The sequence below is a fragment of the Rhamphochromis longiceps genome, linkage group LG6 (assembly GCF_057381845.1).
Source record: "Rhamphochromis longiceps isolate RC_006_pf linkage group LG6, R_longiceps_female_GT1.1, whole genome shotgun sequence".
Classification (NCBI taxonomy): Eukaryota; Metazoa; Chordata; class Actinopteri; order Cichliformes; family Cichlidae; genus Rhamphochromis; species Rhamphochromis longiceps.
In genome coordinates this window covers 38,436,918-38,464,333 of record NC_140562.1, presented here as the reverse complement: position 1 = coordinate 38,464,333, position 27,416 = coordinate 38,436,918, and the positions used below count along the sequence as shown (strand labels likewise).

The 27,416-nt window shown below is 39.4% G+C and overlaps 3 protein-coding genes across 3 annotated transcripts; 2 read left to right on the top strand and 1 right to left on the bottom strand.

Moving 5' to 3' along the window:
- Positions 1–206: 206 nt before the first annotated feature.
- On the top strand, positions 207–11,000 carry LOC146668663 (ADP-ribosylation factor-binding protein GGA1-like). Its single transcript, XM_085410637.1, has 17 exons — positions 207–283; positions 956–1,040; positions 2,472–2,547; positions 2,654–2,752; positions 3,049–3,172; positions 4,245–4,345; positions 4,636–4,716; positions 5,199–5,336; positions 5,447–5,528; positions 5,614–5,724; positions 5,846–5,989; positions 6,957–7,000; positions 7,217–7,407; positions 7,511–7,782; positions 7,892–8,061; positions 8,245–8,355; positions 9,110–11,000. Exons 1-17 carry the CDS (start codon positions 235–237, stop codon positions 9,218–9,220), a joined length of 1,989 nt encoding a protein of 662 aa, XP_085266763.1. The 5' UTR covers positions 207–234; the 3' UTR covers positions 9,221–11,000.
- A 910-nt stretch (positions 11,001–11,910) lies between these two features.
- LOC146668662 (putative ATP-dependent RNA helicase DDX17) lies at positions 11,911–21,386 on the bottom strand. Its single transcript, XM_085410634.1, has 13 exons — positions 21,078–21,386; positions 19,934–20,093; positions 19,582–19,678; positions 19,173–19,306; positions 18,910–18,975; positions 18,641–18,782; positions 18,314–18,474; positions 18,045–18,217; positions 17,848–17,958; positions 17,672–17,733; positions 17,464–17,523; positions 14,347–14,580; positions 11,911–13,193 (listed from the first exon to the last, which is right to left on the bottom strand). Exons 1-13 carry the CDS (start codon positions 21,128–21,130, stop codon positions 12,688–12,690), a joined length of 1,959 nt encoding a protein of 652 aa, XP_085266760.1. The 5' UTR covers positions 21,131–21,386; the 3' UTR covers positions 11,911–12,687.
- A 305-nt stretch (positions 21,387–21,691) lies between these two features.
- Positions 21,692–26,662, top strand: ntan1 (N-terminal asparagine amidase). Its single transcript, XM_085410635.1, has 10 exons — positions 21,692–21,924; positions 22,915–23,017; positions 23,832–23,897; positions 24,337–24,445; positions 24,540–24,613; positions 24,696–24,749; positions 24,847–24,900; positions 24,983–25,080; positions 25,400–25,513; positions 25,622–26,662. The coding sequence occupies exons 1-10, from the start codon at positions 21,844–21,846 to the stop codon at positions 25,790–25,792; spliced, it is 924 nt and encodes a 307-aa protein (XP_085266761.1). The 5' UTR covers positions 21,692–21,843; the 3' UTR covers positions 25,793–26,662.
- The last annotated feature ends 754 nt before the right edge of the window (positions 26,663–27,416 follow it).

Here is a 27,416-nt window from a genome sequence, read left to right as displayed (position 1 = left end):
ATTAGATAAATGGATTTGTGTTTGGCACATGTTTTTTCACCACCAGAATCCGAAAACTTTATTAATCGCCAATAATAAAATTAGTTGTTAATGATCTGAGTTCAGCTGAGCTGTAGTATCTTTCCCACCGCTGTTTGATGAGATCTTCTCAAAGCCCTTGAAATGTTTCGCTATTCGCGCGATATGTTACAAAAGTCTCGCGATAGCTTGCTTCTTGTTTAGAATTCTTGAAAGATGGCGGCGGCGGCGCCTCCAGATGAGGCCAGTCTGCAGTCTCGCATCAGTAAGTTAGCAATTTATTACAATACTCGATTAGGTTTTGAACGTGGATAGATAACCGAAATGCCCCTGAGGTACATCGACATATTTAGTCATTGTGAATTTTTCGCTGACGCTTATAGCTTCCTCCCCCGGGAGCAGAGAGGAGTCAGCGAAAGCCATTAAATTAAAAAGTGCAGCTGGCGATGAGGAACAAACTCCAACAGTTATATACGGTTTCATAGTTGCTTCATTATGAGTTTAAAGGTAGTTTACTGTTGTCCGCTTTAGCTCAGTGATACTACAGAAAGGTGACATTTAAATTTAAAGGTGTCAGTAACGCTCAGCTGAAGGCTAAAAATCAAGCAACTAGTTAGCTTCTGGTTGTTTCCTTGAGGACCAAGTTTAGCAGGAAACCTGTCACACCTGGGCTATAATCTGACACACGTCTCCAAAAGCGAGCCACCCTCTTCATCTGCTCCAAGCAAGAGAGCTGATTTACATATTGCACACGCTCACAGGCCACAGCTGCTGCACAGTCAGGTGTAAAGCGACAGGTTTGACTGCCTTCACAGATCTACAAATAACAATCCGATTTAAAGTGGTTCTGTCCCAGTTTTCAGGTCTGAAATTCAAAAACACGCCAAGCATTTAAAGCAAGTTGAGGATATGTTTGTTTGTTTTCAATTTTACACAGATAAGGCCACCAATCCTCTGAATAAGGAAATTGACTGGGACTCAATAAAGGGATTCTGTGATCAGCTCGAAAATGAACCGGAAGGGTGAGTCGATGATGATTCATTTGTTTCACAATTTCACACTGAAATGGAGACTAACGTGGTGTACCAGCGGTTGACATTATCATCCTGACAACTTGTGTCCCTTTGCTTTCAGTTTTTTAGAGTAGTATTGATTTAAAGGATTGTAATGCATTTTTTAACAGTTTGCTTGTATGTGACATTTTTAATTAATTTTAGGGATGCAGGGATTTAATGGTGAAATGTCTATATTGGCTTTAAATAATTTTACTTGGAGCACTTCGGAAGTCTTGAGCCACCCCTAATTTCTTTATATTTGGCAGGAAAATGGGAAGCGGGTGTAGGGAGTTATTAAAATATGCAGAAATAAATGGAAATGCAATATACAAGAGAAAAAAAAAAACCAAAGTTCGTAGAATTCCAACGTGGTTGAAAGTGACCACCTTTATTCTTCTATACAGGCTTGATGACTAAAGAAGAGAGATACTGTTGCTCTTCTTTAGTTATCAGGAACAGCTCTCCATGCTTTTTGAAGAACATTCAATGCCTCTTCTTTGGATGTTCCCTGTAAAGATAATCCCACGTTGCATCAATAATGTTGAGGTCTGGCATCTGGGCAGACTATTCCATGATAGTTTTCCATAGTATGTGTGTTTTTTGGGTTTGTTTTTTCTCTTTTTATCCAGGAAGGCTTTTACTGCATTAGCAGTGTGTTGGGATTATTGGCATACTGTTGATCAGATGCTTTCTAAATTGTACTGTGTGTTGGATAAAAATCTGACAATAGTTTTCTGTGTTCATAATTACAAGATCTATAAATGCAGCCCCAAACCATGACAAAGCCTCCACTGCGTATTATAGATCCCTGTAAACACTCACTGTTGTACTGCTGTCCTGACCTTCTATGTATTGATTTGAACCAAAACTTTTACATTTGGATTCATTGCTCTCTGTTGTCACAGGCTTTTCAGTCCAGTTCTTGTGTGATTTGGCATACCTCAGCCTTTTCTACTTGTTTCCTTTCCTTAAGAATGGCTTATTCCCTGAGTCGGGTGCCTTTTTAATGCATGAATTCATAAATCAGTATAAAGTGACAAAAAACATCCCTGAAAATGTTCAGGTATGAGGACTGAACTGAAAATGAATGAAAAAGCAGCCGAATGTCCAAAGAAAGACCTTTAGAAAGCCTGAAGAAGAACTGCTCAAGATCACTTTTTTAAAAAATGACACTGAAATCTTCCTCCTTGGAAGGAAAGTGTAAAGACACGAGGTGGCTCAAGAGATTTCCACAGTACTGTAAATTTGCTGATGCCAGTGGCAGATGTTGGTTCAAAAAATTGGTAGTGTTTAAAACCAGAATTTTATACTTAGTATATCACTAAAAATTTAAATTAAGGTGTTGTACAACCTCCTAAGTCTGTCACTGTAGTGAAACCTTTTTGTTTGTTTTCTCAGGCCTCAGCTTGCAACCAGACTTCTGGCACATAAAATTCAGTCTCCTCAGGAGTGGGAGGCGATGCAAGCGCTAACGGTAAGATCGTCCTGCACACAGCATCAACAAGTGCAAAGGTCTGTAGGATGTCATGTTAAACTCTGCATGTCTGTGCAAATGTAAAACCAACAACCTTTGAACACAGGTTCTTGAGACGTGCATGAAGAACTGTGGAAAGCGATTTCATAGTGAAGTGGGGAAGTTTCGCTTTCTCAATGAGCTAATCAAAGTGGTTTCACCAAAGGTAACGACTGTTGTTCTATGTTTTGCCTCACCAGTTTGGCTGTAACCAAAGATCCATGTGAAGGTTTTTATAGTTTAGTATAACTACTGAAAATGACAGCTATTTGATGAATCTCACAAAAGATTGAGCTGTATTTAGTTTACAGTTTGTTTGAAAACACAGCCTGGATAAGGTTTTAATATTAAATCTTGTACCAAATAAGTACTTTCTTCTGACCCAATTTCATTTTCATTTGTGAAAGAATAAGTCTGTTTTTCTTTAGCAGTAGTTAATACCCATTCCCCCTCTCTTTGTAGTATTTAGGAGCCCGAGCTCCAGAGGCAGTGAAGAAGAAGGTCTTAGAGATGATTTACAGCTGGACGGTGAGACTCCCAGATGAGACCAAGATATTGGAAGCATATCAGATGCTGAAAAAACAGGGTGAGCTCTCCTGATGTTTTAGAGTTTTATGTGTAACCATCAAGACAAATGACTTCTACAAAGTTTAAAATAATGAACTTATGTGAAAGCTCAGATTCAACCGTATTTTTCTTGTCTTGATGCTGTATGATGTTGGTGACACAGATGTCTTTAATAATGGTTGTCACAGCAGCCCTTCCTGTCTGCTGTTCAGGCCTTTTGTTTGTGAGAGGCAGCCAGTCAGGAAAAAGGTGCAGTGTTTCTCAAACTGCAGATTGCAAAGAGTAAAATTAGGCTGAATTAAAGATCCTTTTCTTGAGAACAAATAAGTGTTTTCTTATGATTCTGACTGTTATTTGACTTTAATTCTAGTTTTAATCATGTTTAAAAAAAATGTGGCTTGTGGGTCGATGGATTCTTTTGGTTTCTGACGTGTGGAATACCAGAAAAAGTTTGAAGGGAAGGTGGGCCTAAAGGTAGAGGACATAGGGCTGTATTGAGGTCCAGCATAACATAAAATGTCATTATTTTGAACTGTTAATCATGCAAAGCTACTCCACCTGTTTGAAGAATGAAAAATAATAGGCCCGCTTTAACAGTCTATTGTTCTCCGTGGTTGCACATTAGTTCATCGTACATGTTTTATGGATGTTTTTAGTTCCCCCCTTTTTTAGTGTTAATGTATTTTTTGGTTCCCCATTCTTTTTGATTAGTAGGGAGAATGTGTCAGTTCTCCTTTCTAGCACAAGCATGAGACCGATGTCCTTAGTCATGGTCATCTGAACCCAGTCTGATTGCAGAAACAGACTTTCCCCTCCAACAGCTGTCATAAATTCCTGGATTATATTAGTATTAAACTTGTTTTTTGTAGTTTTTTTTTTTTTTTATATATTTGAAGACTCATTTAAAATTATTTAATGGGTGTAGAGTATTAAAGCAGTAGTATCACAGGCATCGTAGTTGAAACAGAGGTCAAGGTGACCGCGATTCTTTATCTGTAATTTATAAATAGAACCGATATTTAAAACGCAGGTGGCCCTCTCAATAGATGTTGTATTTTTCAAAGGTTAATGAGTGTTCTTGTTTTTTCCAGGCATTGTCAAGCAGGATCCTGTGCTTCCCGTTGACAAGCCCCTCCCACCCCCTCCACCCAGAGCCAAAAGTGCCATCTTTGAAGATGAGGAGAAATCCAAGGTGTATATATTACACAAGTAATCAGGACGCACCAATCACATTCGATAGACTTGTGAAATCATGGATGTGTATTCCTGCACCAACGAGTTGACATTTCAGGTTTTAGAAACAAATCCGTCATTCATTTTCTGTCCTAGGATGGGCTTTGTTCCAACAGAATCATCACGAGTTTGTTTCCCATCAAATGATGTAAAGTTGAACTCCTGGGAAAAACTGGGGGAGCAGCAGTTTAAAGAATTCTCTTCCTCTTTCCTTTCCTCTCCTGCTTCTGTCTCATCCTGTTTTTATAGACGCTGTCCCGCTTGTTGAATAGCACTCACCCTGAAGATTTAAGAGCAGCAAACAAGCTCATTAAGGAAATGGTCCAAGAGGTGAGTCATCGGCTTTGTTTGCTGCGTGAGGTTTACAACATGTGCTCTCACATACATGTCCCTTTGTTTGACTCGGTCTTCTTCAGCTTTTATGGAGATGGTGTATTCATTTAATATTTATGGCTTTAGTGAAATGATCAAACATCAAGGCTTAAATGTTTTAATAAATTATTGAGAATGACTGTGCAGAGTAATAAAAAACTAATACTGATCAAGATTAATGACAGTCAATCAGATGCCACGCATGAATTTTGGTGAAATAAAACTTAAATTCATTATTAAATGACTTAATTATAGGGTTTTAAAATGTGCACTTGCTTTACTTTCATATTTTGTGGCATTAAATATTAGTCGTGAGGTATAAGATGTTATTTATTATCATTACATCTGTCCTTCATGGCCTGATTGAGTGAAAAAATTAAGGTCCGCAAAAGTTTCTTTTGATCTTGGGCACTGTGTGATCTCACCGAACGTTTCGTTAGGACCAAAAACGAGTGGAGAAAGTGTCGAAGCGAGTGAATGCCATCCAGGAGGTGAAGGAGAGCGTCAGCCTGCTGAGCCAGCTGCTGGAGGGCTACAATAAGGAGAGCTGTTCCCAGAGCAACCAGGAGCTCATTAAGGTTTGTAGGACGCAGCACATTAAAAAGAGCTGCTGCAGGTCTCGTGCTCCCACTGGTACTGCTCAGCGGGTGTGTGATTTTAGGGTTTCATGATGTATTTTTTATTGCAGGATCTCTACAATCGCTGTGAGAAGATGAGGCCTACCCTATTCCGATTAGCGAGTGACACTGAGGATAATGATGAAGCTTTAGGTAAGATTGTTACCTATACAAACAGATAAAAATTAGGCCTCAAAGGGTAAAATTTTTGTCTTACTGATTAGTTTTCTGCTTACAGCGGATATCTTGCAGGCCAATGACAGTTTGACGCAGGTCATTAATCAGTACCGACAGCTCGTAAAGGGAGAGGATGTGTCTAAAGATGTCATAAACTCGTCTTTACAACCAGGTGGGTGCCTTCAAAGTCACAGCTGAAGATTGCAATAAAGTCTTATTTACCATCTATTTGAGTTTACCCTAATTCTCCCTCAGTTTCTGAGTCACAAATGAGTATTTTCTTTCCAAATCAGGCAACAGTAGCTCAGCACTTGTGGATCTGACAGGCCTTAACATATCAGCCAACACCGCACCGTCTAACACAGACTCCTCCAGCCTGCAACTTCTGACTCAGAATATGGGCTTGAGCCTCTTGGATGATGAGCTCATGTCACTTGGTAAGCAGGAAAAATCATGTGGTTTGTGAACAAAAAGTTAGAAAGCCAGGAAGCACATCCCAGTCTGCTCAGCACAATTCTGCCTTATTTTCCACTGATTCAAGCGCAGCATCCTGCAGAGACAGACCTCCTCTGTGATCCTGACCTCATTTTCCAGAGACACCTGTGTATAGACATAATTAAGGAAAATACGAAAGAGTGAAACATAAAGTTTTTAGATTTTTGTTAGCGCTCATTTAGTTTTTAGGCAGCACAATTGGAACTTTTTTCATTATTTGAGTCAAGTTTGTCTGCATTTAACGTGAATAATGGCTACAGCTAATGTTAGAAAGTCACGTCAGTTGACATGCCAAGTGCTGCAGAGCAGAGGTCATTGGGCTGTTTTCAAGTAGACTTTTTAAAAAAAATAAGAATCATGCATTTCTGCTCCTTTCTCCTTTATAAGGAGGACAATCCTACAGTTTCATTTAAGATTACAAAAACAGATGAGAAAAGTCACCTGTGATAAAATGCAATGTTCTGTAATAAATTTTGAACAAAATTATACACTTTAATGTGATCTAATACCTAGCGGAAAAGAAATGTGTTGCTGGCCAGATCACAAGTCTAGTCTCTTTCCCTTAGTACAGTATAAGACTGTAGTGTATGTAAAAGATTGATTTCGCCATTTTCGATTCATAAAATTCATAAATGTTCAACAGGGCGTGACTCTAGTTAGAGCACATTATATGTAATCTGACTTCTTTCTGCACCAAGTCTCTTACTTAGTATATTATATTACACGTAACACAAAAAGGATGATAAAGCAGGGTAGTGTGGACATACCTTGTGTGTGTGTCTTCAGTTGCAGTGACTGTGTCTGTATACAGTGTGTGCTCTTTGTTTTTCCTTTAAAAAGGCTTCAGTGATTCCAAAAAAAATTACCTTAAATTGGATGTAATCTAACTTTTGTTGTCTGTTCTCTCAGGACTGAATGTAACTGAAAACGGTGACTCTCAGAACACTTTTCAGGTGCGAAGTAAGATGATACTTAATATGCTCACAGTAAAATTGTGTGACATGTTTATTAAAATCTTAAACTTACTTTACTGTTACCCAGCTGTGGTTCTAAATAAATCATAGCATGTAAAGATCTTACACAGTGGATTCCTGCCACTGGTTTAATTTTCTGTTTTATGCCATCTTCATCTCCTTTTACACTAAAATAACTCAGTTTTTCTCTCTCAGTCATCAGATATAACAGAGGTATCTACTCAATCTGCACCAGCTTCAGTGTTGCTACCAGCTGTAGTTCAGAAACCACGGGCTCCACCAGTAGAGGGGGCTACTGCTCCTCCTAAAGCCATGGAAGAGCTGGATCTGTTGGGAAAGGCACTGCTGCAGCAGTCTCTGCCTCCAGAGAGCCAGCAGGTCAAATGGTAAGTGCTTTTGTCATCACCTTTGTAGTGTAACGTGCTGTTGTTGGAATTTGACATGCGCAGAGCTGCCATATAACATGTGTCCTTGTTCTTTTTCATGTAGGGATAAGCTGCAGCCTCAATCAAGAGTCCCTTTACGAGATCTCCAGGCTAAATCCAGCTCAAAGCCCACACCTGCTGCGACTTCCACCTCCACCTCTAGTTCTGCTACTGCTCCTGGGGCCAGTTCCGTCATCCATTCAGAGCAGTCTGATGCTGTGCTGCTCTCCAATCTTACACTCACAGTTACTGACAAAGCCTCATTACCTACTGCTGACACTTACGACAGCATCTCTCTAGCTGATGTTACTGTGCCTCTGGAAATCATCAAACCTAGTAAGCACTGGAACAAAAAGTTAGCCTTAGTCATGAAAGGTTTTGTGAGCTAATATGGAGGTAACATAAATTGAAATCCTTTCTTTTGATTTCTTTCAATCTATTTCAGGCACCTTGTTACCAGTCACTGTATTTGATAAGCACAGTCTCCGGGTTTTGTTCACCTTTGCCCGCGACTGCCCTCCATCACGACCTGACGTGCTGGTGGTGATCATCTCCATGCTGTCTTCAGCTCCTATTCCTGTTACCAACATCCGCTTCCAGGCAGCTGTGCCCAGAGTAGGTTCCTGTTTCCTGAAATTCGTACTGATGGTAGCAATGGCCATGTCTCATGCTTTTGATCCAGAAATTCTTCTTTGTTGAGATTAAGTCAATCTCTGTTATTAATTTGAGAGCTTTTGTTGTTTTAGCCAGCTGGAAAGCATGTAGGTTTTAATGTGTCAATGGGTGTACATTATCTAGGTGATGAAAGTCAAGCTTCAGCCTCCCTCCAGTACTGAGCTGCCCGCCTTCAATCCCATCTTGTCTCCAGCTGCCATCACACAGATTTTACTGCTAGCGAACCCTCACAAGGTAATCTACGTCTTCAACCGCATTGTTTATACACTGCACTTTGCTTGAGATCGCCTCTGGTCAGAATATGCATTTTATTCATTTTATACATTTACCAGTTACTCGTCAGTGTTTTATCTACAGTAGATCAGTCAGCATGCCCCTCCACAGTTCGAGGTAGCAGGCAGGACTACTGTCACAGAAGCAAAGCTTGTGTTGTTTCTTTATGTGTACTGAGAATATTTTTCACTGCTTTAATTTGCTATAATTTCATTTAATTTGATAGCTTTCATTTGCAACACGACACTAAAGCGGTTATTTGCTCTAAAGGCAGACTCTTTTGGCAAAAAATGTACATTTATCTCAGAGCACGGGTTACTGTTTAACGTTTTAAAACACAAGTCGCAAACAAACCGATGAATGCAGCAATTGCCACGTTCTCTCAGGTAAAATTACTGTTATTAAAGGAGGCTGGTGGCTTTAAAGAGAACTTCCCTGTGCTTAATTGGTGTTTGTCTGAAGCTGTGAAAATACTGTAAATAAAACTGGAACACTTTAATTGACATTGTGTTTAGGTGGCTAAAATATATTTCTTTTTTACCTTCCTTGCAGCAGTATATTGCTCACCTTCTGTATCTGATCAAAATAAACTATGCCTTTTAAGGAGAAATGTTGATGATTGTATACTAAAAGTGCAAATGCAGCAAAGAACAGTGATAGGAGTGAAACTGCATATCACTGATGAGTTAACCTGTTTGCTTTTGTGTCGTCACAGGAGAAAGTCCGTTTGCGGTACAAACTAACTTTCAACCTGGGGGACAAATCTCACGATGAATCTGGTGACGTCGACCAGTTCCCACCTCCAAACACTTGGGGAAACCTTTAGTGTGAAGGACCAGTATCCTGTCATGTGATCTGCTGCTTCCTTTACATTTAGGTTGAAGCTTTCCCTCAATGCTGACTGAGGCCCGGAGACCTTTACGCTTCTGTGGTTTCAAACTCTGGAAGCAGTTGCGGGAACCAGCTTCCACCGCGTGCCTTGGTTCACAGCCTTTTTGTCCTTTTTTGATCATATCCATGTTCCCGAGCGTTGTTGCTGATCGCTTTTCTTTTCCTGTCCAACAATCAGTCCAGCGCAGCGACATAAAGCCGACATGATTCAGTGCAGCGGCTCTTGGTAAAACATGTTTTAAAAATTGAATGTGTGCATTTGTCCAGTATACATACTGCAAAGTGTTAACATGTAATAACAGCTCATATCTGACATTTATGTTAAAGGAGATGTTCGATCGGAGACTGCATTTCAGCAGATGTTTGAGCGTTCATGGCAGATCTGTCACTTCATACTCACTTAGGTCAGCTGAATGTTTCAAGTGAGGTTTTTAAACAATCTTACCAAAAGCCAGAAAACATTTTGGGATTTAGAATATTCTTTGTTTTCTTATTCATTTCTTATCAAATGATGGAATTTAGCACAGCTTTGGTGCAACGCGTTAGCAAACCGCCTCCAGTTTAAATGAAAACTTGAAGAGGAAAATAAGACAAACGTTCATCTCCCACTTATGACACCACCGAAGACGTTTTCCATTTGAGCCAAGGGGTAGAGCTGTTTAGCGTATGAAGATAACGATCTGTAATGATGCAGTAACTAATTCAATGATGAATTGGAATGTGATTTATTTTTTTTCCTTTTCAAGAATAGTCTGAGTTTTAATGTATTTGGAGGTATTACATATGGTTGGTGTGGGTGTCAAAGCTGTGAGAATGCGCCTGTTTTCACAGCAGCCGTGTTAGCGGGTCATAGTAGGAAAAGCACAGGTGTGACTGAAAACTCGAAGGAAAGCTTTGCTTTGTTCGGCTGGACCAATAAGTTTGGATTTGTGAGCCAGCATGGAGAATACCAGGACCCTGAAACTGAACCGACTATTGTTTACTTTTTTGCTTTTTAAGATTATTTACAGCGGTGCTTTTTCTCCTGTTGCGTCAAAAGGCCCACAAATGAAATCGCTGCCTCTAAAAATATCTGCACTTTTGTGTTATTAAAAGATTGGGACACTTTATCACCTTATGTTACACTCAGGATTTTGAGTTAATCTTACATGCACTTATTGTGTCTAAATTTGGCAAATGAAATCATTCCCGTGTACACTACATGGTCCTTTCGTTTTTTTTTTTTTTATCCCTTTATATGGTTGATTGACCCAAAGATTGACCCGGTCTTGAGGTGACGTCACTGGCATCTGGTTTGATTCTGCCATGTGCCTGAGATGAAACCTTTTTTCTTTTTCCTTTTGTACATATATGTATACAAATGGCTGATCTGATCTTTGTTTTCATTTGTTCATATACTTACCGGGAAAGACTTTGTGAAACAAATGACACACAAAAGTGAATTCATGGGATTATTCTGATAACCACGGCTGTTGAGTTGATTGGAGCACAGTCTGTTAAGAGGCAATTTAAGAAATCACTCACTGTGTAATATTGATTCCGCTGTACATGTATTAAATTTAATTTGATAAATTGACCCATGTTAAACTGTGCAATTTTCCCTTTTTAAGATGGTTCTATGTTATAAATCTGATGTTTTAATTTATCTACAGGCAGTTTTACTGCTAACATCTGGGATTAAACGGAAGAAAGCAATAATAAAGATAAACACTCCAGGTTTTGATGCTCTAGCAGTTTGTCAATAAGGTAGATTTCATCAATTATGGGTAGTTGGTGTGAAAAACGCTGAAACGGATTTGATTCCATTCAGATTTGCATTATAAAAATACAAAGGACAAGCAGGACTGCCATAACGGTATCAAACATAGTTTTTTTTTGGATAATTTTTTGTCTTTACCAGTGAAGGCAGATAGGAAAGTGGGGCCAAAGAGAAGAAGACTTGAACACAGGCTGCTGCACTCTGGTTATGCAGCATATGGCTGGCTGCTGACCCACTGAGCTAAACTGGCACCCTTCTGCTACTACTACTGACATGTAGGTGTGGAGGAGGCTTTCCACTCGAAACAAATTTAATAAATTAAGTCGATATTATACTTTTTGTGGCACACTCTTTAAAAACTAGAGTTCACAACTGTAAGTCTTATTAGGCTCATCCATGCTCCACATGCTGTGGCTTTGTCCGACTTTTGAGAACTGCTAGGTTTGGGTATTAATAGGCCAGCTAAGATTTGTTATTATTGCCACAGCTAATTGCACGTTTTTAACAAAAAGGAATAAGTAAATGCTAAAACCGAGAGAGCAATTTGTGGTATGGTTATAAGTAGATCAGAGTGGATTCCCCCTTTACCAAACCTGTTTCAGATATAAATACTAAGCTGAAGTTTCTAGAAACCATTTTCTACAAAAAAAAAACTGCATGTAGCACATTCCTTGTAACCCATGTCCATGTTAGTCATAATTTTGTGCACCAACTGTAAACAGAAGTCAACCTCCATCCCCACCAATATGCATTTACTGATCAAAAAAAGAAAAGAAAACGTGCATAATCCTGAGAATGTACTACAATAATATAGTGAAGGTCATCTTAACAGGGAAGTAACCAGGTGTACACGCTTGATTAATCATTTGAAAAGTAGGAAACACTTTATTGGTTTGATTTATTTAGGAAAATGCAATAAAACGAACACGTTGAGGGGGGAAAAGGGAAACGAGCAACAATCTGCAGTTTAGTCAACAATGTGCTTAGTAATGCTACGGGACAGCAGAAAGGAAAAGCATGCGTGACAAAATCTGAGTCTAGTACAACGATCACACTACAAACTCAATGATTGACTGGTATGACAACTATTGGAGAGAAGAGACAAACTTCAATGTTGCTTCAGAGAATAAAGCTATAATGTAAAGAATAAATAAAATGTAATGCTAGCCAAAATGTCTCAAACTGAACAAGTGTAGACTAATATAGCGCTCAAGAATGATATGAGCCTGGAATGTGACTATTAATGAATTTATAGTAGACCGGCCCAATGATCCACATAATACTGAGGCTTCAGTCTAACGTCGCTTTCATTTTAATCAAATCCTTTAAGTAGATCACATCCTCTGAGGCATTTGTTTGGAATAGAAACACAATACTTATGGTTCATGGTGCAGGTACAGTGGCAGTCTACTTTAGAAAACCCTTGGTAAATTTTGAAGATTTCCTTTTCTATCAGACAATTTAAATTCCACATTTTGGGTGTATTAAACAGTACAAAACAAATAGAAAATATAAGCCCTTACCTCCTTACACATATGCCTTTGAAACCCCTGCCTCTACATGATTTCAAGAGTTTTTAAAAAGCCCACAAAGGTAACCTGTGGATGCACAAGTAGCACAAAGGAACTCGGTGCTTGTTCAGTTTACTTCCTGGGAGGTGGCAGGCCTGGGGGAGGAGGGGGAGGCGAAGGAAACGGGTACGGCGGTTGCCCCATGAAGCCCATGAGTGGGGGCTGTGGTGGAGCAAACTGCTGAGCCATTAGGGGCTGCAGGCCCCCTGATAGTGGAGGAGGAGCCTGGCCAAACTGACCCTGCGGTTGGCTCGTCTGATCCTGACCTCCGACGCTCCCGGCCTGGCTTCCACTGCGAGAGTTGTAGCTGCCGCCACTTCCGCCGCCACCTCCCCCACTGTTGTAGCTCTGGTACTGATCCGAGCCTGAGTTGTAGTTGTTTCGGTGATCCCGGCTTCGGTCCCTGTAGGAGGAAGAAGAGGAGCGATCTCCGTCACGGTTGTTGCGGTTGTCACGGTTGAAGCCGCTGCGGTTGTCTTTGCCCCCGCCGCCGCTGGAGCGCATACGACGATCACACTCTTCCTGGTACATCAGGTTCGGGTTGTTGGAGTTGCTGCCACGGTAACGCATTCTTCCACCTGAAAAACAGCAATTCAACAATTTTCAGGTAAGAACATACTTAGATACATTAACACACACAATATACTGGAAAATTCTTGTTTTTTATCCACCAAATCAAAAAAAAAGGTGAAATAAAGTAAGTCAATGAAATAGAATATAATAAAGTAAAAAAAAAAATACAGAGTAATAACTTTGTAAATATAATTAAGCGAAAGAATAGAAGGCCAACCTGTGGTGGCCAATCCATGTGTGAGAATAATGTCGCCTGAAGCACACTTTCAGCCTGATAAATCCAGGCATTATCATGTTAAGAGTACACAAATAGGAAAATATCCATTGTTAGGAAAAACAGGTAATCTGACATATTTAGGTAGTCAACTGACCTCATTTTTAGGAACTTAATATTGCTGAACCTAAATTTGACCACCACAGGAACCCCAGATCGAAACACTAACCCTACAAGCTTATATGAAGACACTAATCATTATGGGGGCATCGTTTCATGAGGGATGCCTTCTTTCCAGTTAGCATCACTGACGAGTGGTTTTCTTAAGGCCACACAGGTGTTTCACCCCAATCTTATGAGTTTACTGTGAGTTCTACTGATAATATTTAACAATCTGAAACGTTTAAGTTATCACTGATGGTCATCATTCAAGATTGTTTTTTTATTTCTTCCTCAAACACCGTGGTTCACCATTGCTTCCATGTGAAACATATTAATCACTGCAGTAGTTATTCAATAGAACATTCTTAACTGTTTGCTTATTTAAATCTAGGCAGTGACTTTCCTTGACTAAGCTGTGTGTGAAGTTTTTCAGTAGTGTTTCCTGCACTACAATCAGGCTAGTCAACTGTCACTGACCATACTGAACAGGTACCTGTGTGCTCTATTGCCTTTCATATTAAAACTTAAACAGCAGCCTAGAACCAAAGGTGTATAAATATGTAAAGCACAATCAGGACAAACAGATTCACAGGTAACAAATACGTTTTAAGACTGATTTCAGTACTAGGAGTCTAAAACAGAGTAACAAAACTCATTAATCATCATTAAATGATAAAAAATAGCACCTTCTGTTGTATGATAAATATTTATGGATAGCCTTTTCACACACAAAATTTGTGTGATTTGACTGAGGTTTAAGAGCGTGACAGAGTCCTTCTTACCGCCTCCTCCTCCACGGCCCGAGTCCACAAGCTGAAGTAATTTAGGATTGATGGCCTGGTGTGCCTCCTCCAGCACCCGGACAAGGTCTCGTGCTTGTCGCAGGTTTCCTGGGGTGAAGAAGGTGTAAGCAGTGCCCTTGTTGGTACTGCGAGCTGTACGTCCAATACGATGGACATAATCCTCAGAGGAGCTTGGATAGTCATAGTTGATGACGAACTTGACATCCTCCACATCTTTTGAATTAAAACCAATATTAGAGGAAGGGAGAAAGTAAATACATGAGAATCTCAAGATCAGGACTTCTGGAGAAAAAAGGTAATTTTATTTTAGCCCAAATATATAATTACAATTAAATATTTTCCAAATGCATTATTAGGAGAATTTCTAAACGAATAACTTACCTGCTTATTTAGACATCGTGCAAAAATCCAAACGACATTCAAAAATAACTGAAAAGTAGCTTTTTGTGCTCAGCAGATATAAAGTGAGCATGGCATTCAGCTGAAATCATGATTTGGATTTGTAATCTTCACATTAATGTGACTGCTGCTCAGAATGTGCGAGGACAACGAGTCTGTTTCTCATTACAGAAGATGTGGGGCTCTGACAGCACTGCTGATCAATAAGTCTCCCTTCTCCCCTCCATCGTGACAGAGGGAAGCCACTTAATCAACCATTACCTACTACATAGGAATAATAATGTACCGTGATTGAATGCTACTGATTTTAATGAGCACTAAGGCAGCACCTGAATGTATGGTGAGCTCGTGGAGGAGTTAGGACAAAGGGGTGGTGAGGTACTTACCCCCTTCATGTTGTGTTTACAAAGGTAGTCAGTCCCCCCTGATCAGTCCTGGTTCACAAGGAGGGGCTGAGGGAGAGGGAGACAGGATTCCTCCCTCACCTTCTGCTCACACCAGCAACGTCAGACGGGAGCAGAACCGTTAAATCTCCAGAGACACACCCACCCACGCAAACACACACACGTATACACAAACACACACACACAACGGGTGGTTCTGTTGCTCTCTCGCCGCATTGCAGGGCCCTCCTCAGACCCTGGCCAGGACTGGATCCAGACGAGCCCGTCTAACTCTCTCTCTCCTGTCTGTCTGCTTTTTGGGACGGACCGATGGGCAGACATACAGGAACCTCAGGCTGCTCCCAAGGAAGGCTCGTTGGATTTACAAACTCTGACAATACTGGGCAGGGGGGATCTTTTTTAGTCGAATAAGAGGGGCTGTAATCCCTCTAAAACTAGCGAAGCTTCTATTTTAACGTGAATGAGGGGGCAGTGACAGCAGCGCAGATTGTTATAGCTGCCATGTGCTGCCAAACCCTGAGAGGAGAAGAGGGGAAAAGAGAACAAGGATTCGGTCATGGGGATTTTGGAAAAATTAAGACACTTTCACTTATCCCCCCTTCTCAAGATTATCCTGTCAACAAGTGGATCTGAGAAAATTCATCTGTCTTTATTCTACACATATGCATCTGCAAAACATAGCAAACTTTAACATTTTTGCAGAATAAAGGGACAACTACACAATTTATCTTTTAACGCTTAGATTTTTTTTAAAAAGTGCAATATGTGCAACATCCTTAGTAAATTTGTACTGACACCACAAAGGAGACATAAGAAAAGGTGCACAGGAGCATCTGTCCCACACACCCCTCCTTTCAGGCAGCGTGCCAAAGAGCCCCGTTTGAAGGAAGCCTTTAAACTGCAGTAACAAGAAACAGACTATAAACCCAGTGGACCAGAGGGCCTGCAGCCTCCATACTGGACAAAATGGTCCGTTAGACTGTCACATTATTACAGTAAGGGCGGGCGCTTTAATATAAAGCACTGATTTGTTTCATTGTTTATCACTAAATTCATTCCTGTTATTCCTTTCAGTTTATTTTCACACTTGTGGTTAATTGCAATAGTACATGTACACACTGTATAATACAATTACTGGTGTATTAATCTATGTAAAAGCTCCTGTAACGAATGTGCTAATGTCCTGTTTAACCGAGAGACCACATTAATAGGTTAAAACCAGAACCAGAAGTGTTATTAGTTTTGTATTTAACTTTTTTTTTTAGATTTTAGTATGGACTTACTCATTGCCGGTTTTTTTGATAACTTTTAGTTAATTTTTAATATACAAGTTTTACAAGTTTACAAGTTTTTTTTAAGTATTATAATATGGAGTGTAATTTTCAGGAAGAAGAAGAAGCTTAGAATATATTTCACAATAAGGACACTGGTACACAGTGACATAAGTATGACATAAATACCCCCATATCTCAATAAAGATCTGTACCAATACCGGCTGTATTGGTAAATTTCAGCCAACCTGAGAAATACTAAAACTAAGGACATTTCTTGGATATTTTTATTTTGTTTTGTTTATGTGCAAAATATAGTTTCAGTTAACCTTTTTCAAGAGTTTTATTTCAGTTAACTACACTTTAGCTTTTATTTTATTCATTTACTATAATGACACTGACTCATAATAGAAACATAATTAAAATGAATTTTTAAAAATCTATTAACCTTAATTTTTTAAATGCAAAAATGTTAACAGATCAAATGACATACTTGTGATCTTCCACTAGAATTAAGTACATGTACTGAAAGGCAAACAATGAGTTTTTGCAAAATATTGGAGCCTTTTTTTAAATTTTTATAGCAGATGTGTACTTAGTGTATTTAAGTGTTATTTTGTAATTATTGTTGACCCAAATTAATACATTCCTAATAACAAAAAACTGACATAAACAACCTGAGTGTAATTGTTGGAGGACAGTTCTGCAAGAAAATGTATATTTTGTGTTTTGATTTATATCTGCCAATTGCAAGAAAGGTTGTTCTCCAGCTGTCCACTTACAGACAATCTACTGGCCTACTTGTAAAGATATTTAGCAGAACAGAGGTCACTTTAATAGGAACCCACCAACTATAACTGTGTTATTCTTTTATGTATATATTATTTAAAAGTTATTTCTGAAAAAAAAAATAGATTAAAAAAAAACCAAATCACAATGACACAGTGAATACAGAATTACATGAGATATTATGAATTATTAAGATAGTGAGATATTATGAACTATTGTGTGGTGAGACATACCCAGACCACGAGAGGCAACATCAGTGGCAATCAGAATGGGGGCTTTGCCACTCCGAAATTCTGTGGAATACAATCAAACACTTTACAACAGAAGAACAAAATGAAACTGAAGAAGAGGATCATTTTGTAAAATACTGGTAACAGATGAATGGGAGGAAAATAACCCACAACAAAGACAGGACAGAAGGTGGCACCACTTTATCCTCACCTGTAAGTACCCAGTCTCTTTCAGGCTGGCTCTTGTCTCCGTGAATGCACATGGCCGGCCACCTAGAAAACAAAACCACATTAAAGTAGCAAGATTACTCCACCTTCAGTATTTTAATGTTCAATATTTCTCCTAGAAATACTTTGTAATTATCACAAGAGAGAGTAACTCCTCACCCATCACGCCTCATCCTCCGTGTAAGATCATCACAGCGTTTCTTAGTCTCCACAAAGATGATGGTTTTGTTCTCTTTTTCAGCCATTATCTCCTCCATCAGCTGAATGAGTCTTCCAACAAAGAAAGAGCTCAAATTAGACCTATAATGAAAGATTGCAACATGCTATTTTACTCTAGTCATATTTTTGTTTCTTACTTGTCGTCCTTTTCAGTCTCCATGCAGACATCGACTATTTGCAGGATGTTGTGGTTGGCGCTGAGCTCCAGAGCTCCGATATTGATCTGGATGTAGTCCCTCAGGAAGTCCTCAGCCAGCTGCCGAACCTCTTTTGGCCACGTTGCACTCCACATCAGAGTCTGTCTGTCAGGCTACGAGACGGAGAAGGAAATAGATTTTAACTGAAAAACACTTCTACGATAGGGTTTTATCCAGAATCTTAATAGTAAACCAGCCCTCAGCCTTACCCGAATTTGTTCTACTATCTTGCGAATCTGCGGTTCAAAGCCCATGTCCAACATGCGGTCAGCCTCATCCAGCACTAAGTAGGTGCAGCGGCGCAGATTGGTCTTCCCTGCCTCCAAGAAATCAATGAGGCGACCAGGTGTGGCAATGCAAATCTCAACCCCTAGAGTCAAGAAGACCAGAAAAAGCAATACACATCTTGAAAGGTGCTCAGGCAAAGTGACAATCGTTCTTGTGGGATATAGTGAACAGAACATTTCATAGATTTCTTGGATTTTATAACAGTTTTCAATAATCCACTGCATGTCCTTATCTACACCCAACCATACCTCGTTCAAGGTCTCGAATCTGTGGTCCTTTTGGAGCTCCACCGTAGACACAGGTGCTTTTGATACGGGAAGACTTCCCATAGTCATAAGCGACCTGTTGTACCTGCTGAGCCAACTCTCTGGTTGGGGCAAGTACCAAACACTACGACGAGATGAGGATAATAAATAAGGAAGGTTACAGAATGACAGAAGACCTGCACTAAGATCATGATTTAAATAAAATCTGTATTATATTATGGTATTATATTACACATTAAGTTTAAACTTACAATTGGACCATCTCCCCTCTCCAGATAGGGTTGGTGGTTGATGTGTACAATAGCTGGAAGAAGGTACTGCAGGAAAAAATGCAAAAAAATTAGTAAAACCAACTAATGCCCATTTGAAAATCTTTTGGTATAAGCATAAAAATGATTTTCTTCCTACTTCTGCAGTTAACCTAGCAACATGTGCTACATACAGAAATTACTATTGACTTTTAAATAAAGCATTAAAAATTCTGTCATGGTCCCAAATGATGAAGAATTCTCACAGCTAGTGTCTTTCCCGATCCAGTCTGTGCAATCCCCACCATGTCCCTGCCACTCAGGGCCGCAGGAAAACCCTGGGACTGGATTGCTGTGGGCTCCTTGAAGTTCTGCTGCATCAGCACATCCATCACGTACTCTGTCAGGAAAATGAGGGAGACAATCAACAAAAAGCTGTGCAGATGTTTTGATCTTCTTTGTTTCCTTTCATCAGAAGAATTGTTTGTTTAAATATACCTGCAGTATGTGTAAGAAACATTTTGATAATGGCTTTAAAACAAATTTATGAGATTTTATAGTCACTGGATGTTTGAGTTTGTGAAAGAAAAAATTACTAAAACTAATGCTTTGCTAATGTTTTATAGAAATGATCTGTGCCAGCATCATAGTTTATGCAGTGTATTTTTTACTGACGAGGAAACTGCGCGTGGTGAAAAGCGGTGACAGGCTTTGGACAGCCGGACCCTCTGATTGTGATCTCCTTTCTTTTGCAGAAGTCTTCCACTTCATACTGTACATAACAAGAAAAGAAGGGGGAAAACATACATGAGGGGATGGTGTGTAAATTGGTCACATTTTTCAGAGTATGTTCTAAAGTTTTACCAAAGAATTACAATTTTTGCTGCTTTTATTGTATGTTTCCACTTTTTCTCACACAAGCAAAAGCACTATTTGAAACAGAACTTATTACCAAAAATACCCTCCAAAAATTAGGTCAATCACGTTTTCATATTACTGATGTAGAAGAAAAACAGTAAACATTTACCTGATTCACGCGTTGCACCTCAAGATGTTCAGTGTAGAAGTTCTTCTCAAATTTTGGCAGCTCATCCAGATTCCACCGCTTCTTTCGAAGACGCTCCCCTGGATTCCCAAACTTCATTGGTGGAGGTCCACCGCGACCGCTCATGGGCCCAAACCGTGGCCTGAGAAATAAGAGCAATGAGATAAAGAGCACTGAAGACTCAGAACCGCAAGCTGCAGCAAAGGATTGACTGTTGAGCTAATGCTGCAATTATGATCCTGACCAAAATATGTATGGCTTACTGAAAATGCATGTAACAACACTGTAATTTTATTATAATCATCAAGTCTACAGTGCCAATCCTATATTAGTCCACAAAAACTGTAGGACTTTAACTCCTCTACACCAGTCAATAAATGCTCTGTTGTGCTTTGTTTATATAACCTAAAGCTTTAGGGTTATTTTAAGATAGTTATAATACCTTTAATCCTTTACAGAAATTATGTAATGACTGCAGCAGATATAAACCTAGGGTTACAATATTCAGTTAAGTTCAGATGTGCAAACACCACCGAAGGTGTGCTAGTAAGTGTAGTGTGATGACACAACGATTATGTATGTACACCGGTAGAAGTAACAAACCCCAACACTTTACCTTTACAATTTCCTAAGTAATAAAATGTAATGTTAAAAATACCAGGTAGCCCTAAGTTGTAGTTCCTACTGATATTTAAACAGCAGATACTGGCGACCTGAACTTTATCATAATTTATCATGAAATTATCATAATTTCCCTCGGGATTAATAAAGTATTCTGATTCTGATCCTGGCATCAATTCAACACCATTTTTAAGCAACTGTTGCATTTGTACTGCTGCAAATGTACTATAACCCTCGACTGTGAATTATAATAATAATAATAACAATTATTATTATTAATAATAATAATAATAATAATAATGATGATGATGATGATGATGATGATAATAATAATGGAGTAACAATAAAATTAAGAAAATATTGAGGAAGTCTAGGCTTTATCGGTTGTGGGTTTAATAAAAACAAAACAAAACAGGGCCTCAGGTCGAACTTCCTCCCAAGTCCAGGTCTGTAAAGCTAATTGTGTGTAAAATATGTTGCTTTCACATATAAACTAAAAACTCACCTGTCTCGACCACGGTCCCTGTCTCTGTCTCCATAAGATGAACCCCCTCTCATTTTCCCGTTCTGTTGTGTTTGTTATGCTAGCTTTGACGTCGGAGAGCGGTTTGTTTTCGTTTCGCTCGGCGATTGACGGAAAAATAAGCGCAATTTACGAGAACAACGACAAGAACGTCGCAACCTTCCGTTATTTTTCTATTAGACGATAATTACGCGTAAATGTCGGGATTATTACACAATTATTGTGTACGTCACGTAGCTAAACGGCTAGCTCGCTCCTTTCCTCCCTGCCCTCTTTCCCGACGTGACTTCAGCTAGTAAGTTTACGTAGCCTCGTCTAAAACGAACCTTTACTACGTACGCATATTCACTAGCCGCAATGGTGAATATGATAAGTGTAAACAATGCGCTTTTTATCGCTGTGTGGCGTCAAAACCTTGGGCCCTATTTCACGGTGAAAAGGCAAAGTGAGATGGAGGGACCTTAAAATGATCTCCACAAAGTAGTTAAAAAAGCTCTGTGTTGACACAAATCTCATACTTTTAACGAAGAACATAAGGAATCTCTAACTCAGCAGTAGGGGGCGCTAATGTTTCACCTGGTGCATCCGACTGTGAAGCGACGAAGAAAAGTCTTCCAGGAAGTTCAAGTAGATGGGTGCAACCAATGACTGTACTGAGTAATGAATTCAGTATGTGGTATTTATAGATAGTAATATGAAGTTTTTGCTCTTCGTGACAACCACTGTAAAGTTCACATAGCCTGAAGAAATGCCTTTGTTCATTCAAAATAAACCGCTTGACCGCATAAGATCGACAGCGGACCTGTTCGACAAAAATCCACATTTACAGGTTTGTTTTTGCAAAAGTGTGGCTGCTCATCCTTTTCATTTAATAGGAATTGTCTGTATATCGTTATGCTAACAAAATCGCTGTTGATAATTTACTAACATAACAGATTTAACTGTCTCTAAAGTAACCAAGTAAGTGTCAGTGGTTGTAAATCTGTGCATGAAGCAAAAAACCAAACCTAATAAGTTACACAGGAATGATTTATAGAACTGCACTACGACTACGTTTCAGGTACCTTAAATATAGATTCCGTTTATAGCTATAGATATCCAGTATGGACTAATAACGAACATGAAAAAGATTCAAACCCTCAATAACAGTAACATCCACATAAACAAATACTTTACACATAAATGTCGCTTTGCCAAATCTCAATTCCATCACAAATCCTCGAGATCGGTAGGATACCTGTGCTTAGCTCAGAATAAGATTCATTCTAGCCTTCTAGCTTTGTTCCTTTATTTTGGTAATCTAGTCTTCAAATCTTCTTTAACTGTATGTCATTAGTTAGTTGTTTTTTGTTTTTGTTTTTTGGTAAGGGGAAGTTGAAAGATAAATAAAATAACAAGATAAATGAAAAATAATAATTAAAAAATTATTCACTTCGTTTATTGCACTGGTCTCATTTCAGCTCAGTGAGAGAGTCTTCACTGCACCTTGCTTTTGTTTATGGTCACACTATTGTGTCTCTCAGTCATACTGTGAGAGTGGAGCAGACAGTGAGAGGAAAAGTGAAATAATATTAAGTTGCTGAAAATTGCAAATTGTTGCAGGAAGTGCAATAAAACTACCCAACTAAAGTTTCACCGAACATAACTCCTAGTAACCCCCTGTAAACCTGCTGGCCTGCATCCCGTCGTCCCCAATAATTGATCCAGCTTTACGAGTCAGGATCAGAAAAAATATCCGAGTCAACTACTAAATCAGTTTGTGTTGTTTTCTTTGTTTTATCACTTTGAACCATTTAACTATTTTGCTTTCATGTCACAGGAAAAGGCAAAAGCATTTCGGTCTAAGCCGCTTGTTGATGTTGATCCAAAGTGCCTCCTGTATGTCCATCAGAGGGAGTTTGCTGCAACAACACCAGCAGACAGTGAGTAAAACAAAATACTGGAACCAGATGACCTCATCGCAAGGCTGTATACACACTGATACATAAGACTTTTATTATGTCTACACCTTACCCTCACACAGCTTTGATCTTTTAGGGCCCACATAACAGAGATGGGTGGAGATGCTGTTGAACCAATTTTAGCTTGAAAACTCAAGGGTTATGTTTTGGCAGGCAGAAACAGAGGCTACTGAAAAAGAAGACATAGACATTTTCACTTACCAGTTTTGTCATATCAGTTACAAAAATGAAGCCGAAGACTTGCAGCTAAGCTCTCACACATTTTGTAATTTTACTCCGCTTGTGTCTGCACTTTACTTTAATTGCCAAAGCGTTAAAGTGATGGATGGATAACGTGCCTGGTACCCACTCTAATATGTAGCAGTATATGGAATAAATCCCAGTCTATGTTTTCTGCCTTATATTCATGAATTACTTTCAGTGACAGTTCCACCTCATCATCAAGCTAGGTAAAGAAATCGTTGGGGTTACTTTTTGCCATTGCTGCTCAACCTCAAGTGTGAAAACTCTTGGCTCCATCATGTTGATTGGTTGCTTGTTGTTAAAACTTGTTGTTCTACAAGGCATTCAGCCAACAACAGAAACCTTAATAGTGTGTGATGAAGTCTGACCACTGAATAGCTTTTGGATCAAGAATTATTCTAAGCGTCACTCTGCTTTTATTTATTTATGGACTATTTGGTATAAAATTCAGCACTTCAGCATGTTTACTTGGTCTTCCAGATCATGTACTGCACTATAACAGTAACATGCTTTGTTGTCTTATTTTTAACAGAATGCGTTTCAGTCATTGGATCTGATGATGCCACAACGTGCCATTTGGTTGTGCTGCGGCACACTGGTGAGAAATCCTTTACCATATTTGGGGCGATCGTGGCTCAAGAGTTGAGCGTTCGTCTTGTAATCGGAAGGTTGCCGGTTCGAGCCCCGGCTCCAACAGTCTCGGTTGTTGTGTCCTTGGGCAAGACACTTCACCCGTTGCCTACTGGTGGTGGTCAGAGGGCCCGGTGGGGCCAGTGTCGCCAGTGTCTGGCAGTGTCCGGCAGCCTCGCCTCTGTCAGTGCGCCTCAGGGCAGCTGTGGCTACAATGTAGCTTGCCATCACCAGTGTGTGTGAATGGGTGGATGACTGAATGTGTAAAGCGCTTTGGGGTCCTTAGGGACTAGTAAAGCGCTATACAAATACAGGCCATTTACCATTTTACCATTTGTGCTAAGGCATTATAAAAGGAAACTGTATATTGAATTTGTGGTTAACAATTACGTTTCATTATTTCTTAGGAAGTGGAGCAGTTTGCCTAGGTCATTGTGACGGTTCCAGCACTTGGTCTGAAGTACCACTCCTCGTGAAAGCGGTGACATCACTGAGTGATGCTTGTAAGGAGGGCAGGTATGACACACACATAAAAAAAGCAGTAAAATTCCAGATTATTCAACTAATTAATTAATTATTTTACATTTCTCCTCTCCTTTCCAATATGCAGACTTGAGCTCCATCTTGTCGGCGGATTCAATGACGACTCAACAACATCCCATAACCTCAGCCTTGATATACTGGGTATAACCTTACAAACTTACTTCATGTTGGACTGCAGTGTAATGCAGCAGCATAACTTAAATGGCTTTTTATCACTTCACAGCAGCATTCCAGGTACAGAAGGAGGATATTCATCTGGAAACATGCTGCATCACAGGTAACTTTGATGTTTGTTTTAACTGTTGAAGACTGTTTAGATACACCTGTCAAAACAAAACCTTTGCTCTAATCGTGCCTTCGATTCGCTGTTGTAGAAATGAACGATGTGGTTGTTAATGGAACTCACAGACCTGTAGTATATGGAATTGGTAAGTGATACCGTTACAGAACAGGATCCAGTGCTTTCGTGGTATTCAGCCTTTAATATGTTGTGACTTTGTTTCTGAACAGGTGTAGATGTTAAAACAGGGGATGTTTACCCTGCCTCCTTCCCTCATAAAGGCCCTGCAGAGGAGCTGCGATCAGCACGGACCTTCACGGGAGGAGAGGTGCTCTGCAAACATGACATGATGAGATTTTTTTTGAGAGAAAAATGCATGTTTGGCTATACACAATTTTCAGTTGTCTACCTCATATTTAATCAGTCTGTTAATTTTGAAAGAGATCCTCAGATTACATCATCACTGATTTTTTTTTTTTTTCTGACTTCCAGTACTTACTGAAGTGACTTAAAAATGTTTTCACAAGTCTGTGTTTTAATGGATAACGGATCTGGGATCTTGAAATTGTTGTTATTTTTATGTTTAGTTTTTGTTTTTTGCTGGCAAAAAACTGAAACATACCAATTAAAATAATCATCCCTTGCAGATGGTTAACATATATGACTCGAGTCGGGGACTTTTTCAAATCGGCCCGTGCACATGGTCTCAGAATCTGGATATTGCCTTCTGGTTGTCACAGAATGACGACACAATTTTAAAGGTAACGTTATTGGAAGTTATTGTCTTTGGTTGTTAACCAATGACAAGAAGCTTTTTTTGTGAGTATTTAAAACAGACTATGACTTTGGTATTTCGTCCTCTTATTTAGTACCTGTCCACCTCTCCGAGGGCTGAGCCACCGCACTTTGTCCAGCATATGAAGTCCACTATTCAATTCCTTTTAGACCACCCCAACTCTGAAAGCCTGTTTCCAGGGGGTCAACCACAGTTCTACCACAGGACGGAGACTGGGGACTGGGAGAGGGTTGTCCAGTCATAGAGTCCAACTCTTTTCTTGCTGAACCTTAACCCAGTAGCTGACCTTTTTTGTCTCTCAGCTCAGTGGGATGCATTGTGACCCTCTCACCTGATTTCTGTTCTGTGTTTATTGTGTCTTAAAATGGAGTTTACTTTACTTGAACATGTATCTCTTGAATTGCTTTCCTGACTCATCTGGCTGGTCCAGTGGAATGAGTAGAGGCAGTCTCTTTGTTCGTGCCTCTAATAGTTTTTCTCACTTTCAGGACTTCATACGAAGTGTGCTTTTCTGCAGCAAGTTCAGGATAAGGTCCTACTGCTTTTCTGTTTTCCCTTTTTAAAGGAAATCATTTACAGTGTTTCACCAGGTGTCCAAGTGCTGACCTTTTCCACATCATGGGTCCAGTATTAGTCAAGTGTTAGAATCAGTTTCAGATGTGACACAGCTCTGATTGATTACCTCCTCTCCCAAAGCCAGAAGACAGTAGACATATAAAAGTTAAGAAATCGATGTGCAGCAACAATTTCTATCATGTATTTTGATGAACAATTAAATTCTTCATTGTGTAATAGTTAAAGTTTATTTTTTGACTAAAAACACATCTACCATGTAAAAGATATTTTATCATAAACTATATTCTTTTGCAGACCTGGCTAAGAATATGTTTGTTTTACAAACTGCATGTGTACATGTGTATGGTATTCTGCAGTGTGGATGTTATGGATTGTTTTTTAATTAAAGATAATGCGGTTTTACTAGTTTTGCCTGATTAAAAATTTCATGCATGGCCTTTTCATCAGTTGTGTTTTAAGGTGCTTGATAAATTCAGTGTAAATTGTTGGAACTTGTGAACATGCTGTATTTGTTGAGAAATAAATGTGAATGAGGAAATCTGTTTTGAATGCTCGCATTGTTCAGATCGAAAAATACATTTTTGGTTGATAATTTGCAACAGTTTGCTCAAATGCCATTTGTAAAAAGTGTCAATGTGTTTTATTAGATAAAATGTGTGTGTCTGTGCTCTAGATGCAAATCAGTACATTCCATTATCATTTTAAAACCTAGAAATCCCCACATGACCAGGTTCCTGCTCCTACAAATCTTCTGAGACATAAATTCCAGCAGTCAGCACCTCTATTCATCGGATCAGGGCCTTTTTCCGTGATCTAATTTTGAATCCATAGCAGAACATGTTTTGGAGGTGTTGGCATCTAAACTTTGGAAAGGCATTCTTCCTTCTGTCAGGTTACTTAAATCAATGCTTCATTTTCATTTTAAATGAGCTTTTCCTGCACCATACCCTTTGGATTACACAGTAGGTTCTTTGTAAGTATGCCTGTGTGAGTGCATGTACTTATGCTTGAATGTGTGTTTGTGTGTACTTTATGCCTAGGTGTGTACTGTGTGCTGGGTTATGTGCAGTGCTTAGGTTTTTATTTATTTATTCATTTTATTTTAATTTATTTTTCCCGGGGGGGGGGGGGGGGGGGGGGGGGGGGCAGGTATCCTAAATGGAAAGCTCCTTATTAGTGGCTTCAAATGTCACAAGAACTGATGAACTGGGGTCTGACAGTTCTTAAAGAATCTGTGTCTTCTGCTGGACTGCATTACACATGTATTGCAGGGGGGGGGGGGGGGGGGGGGC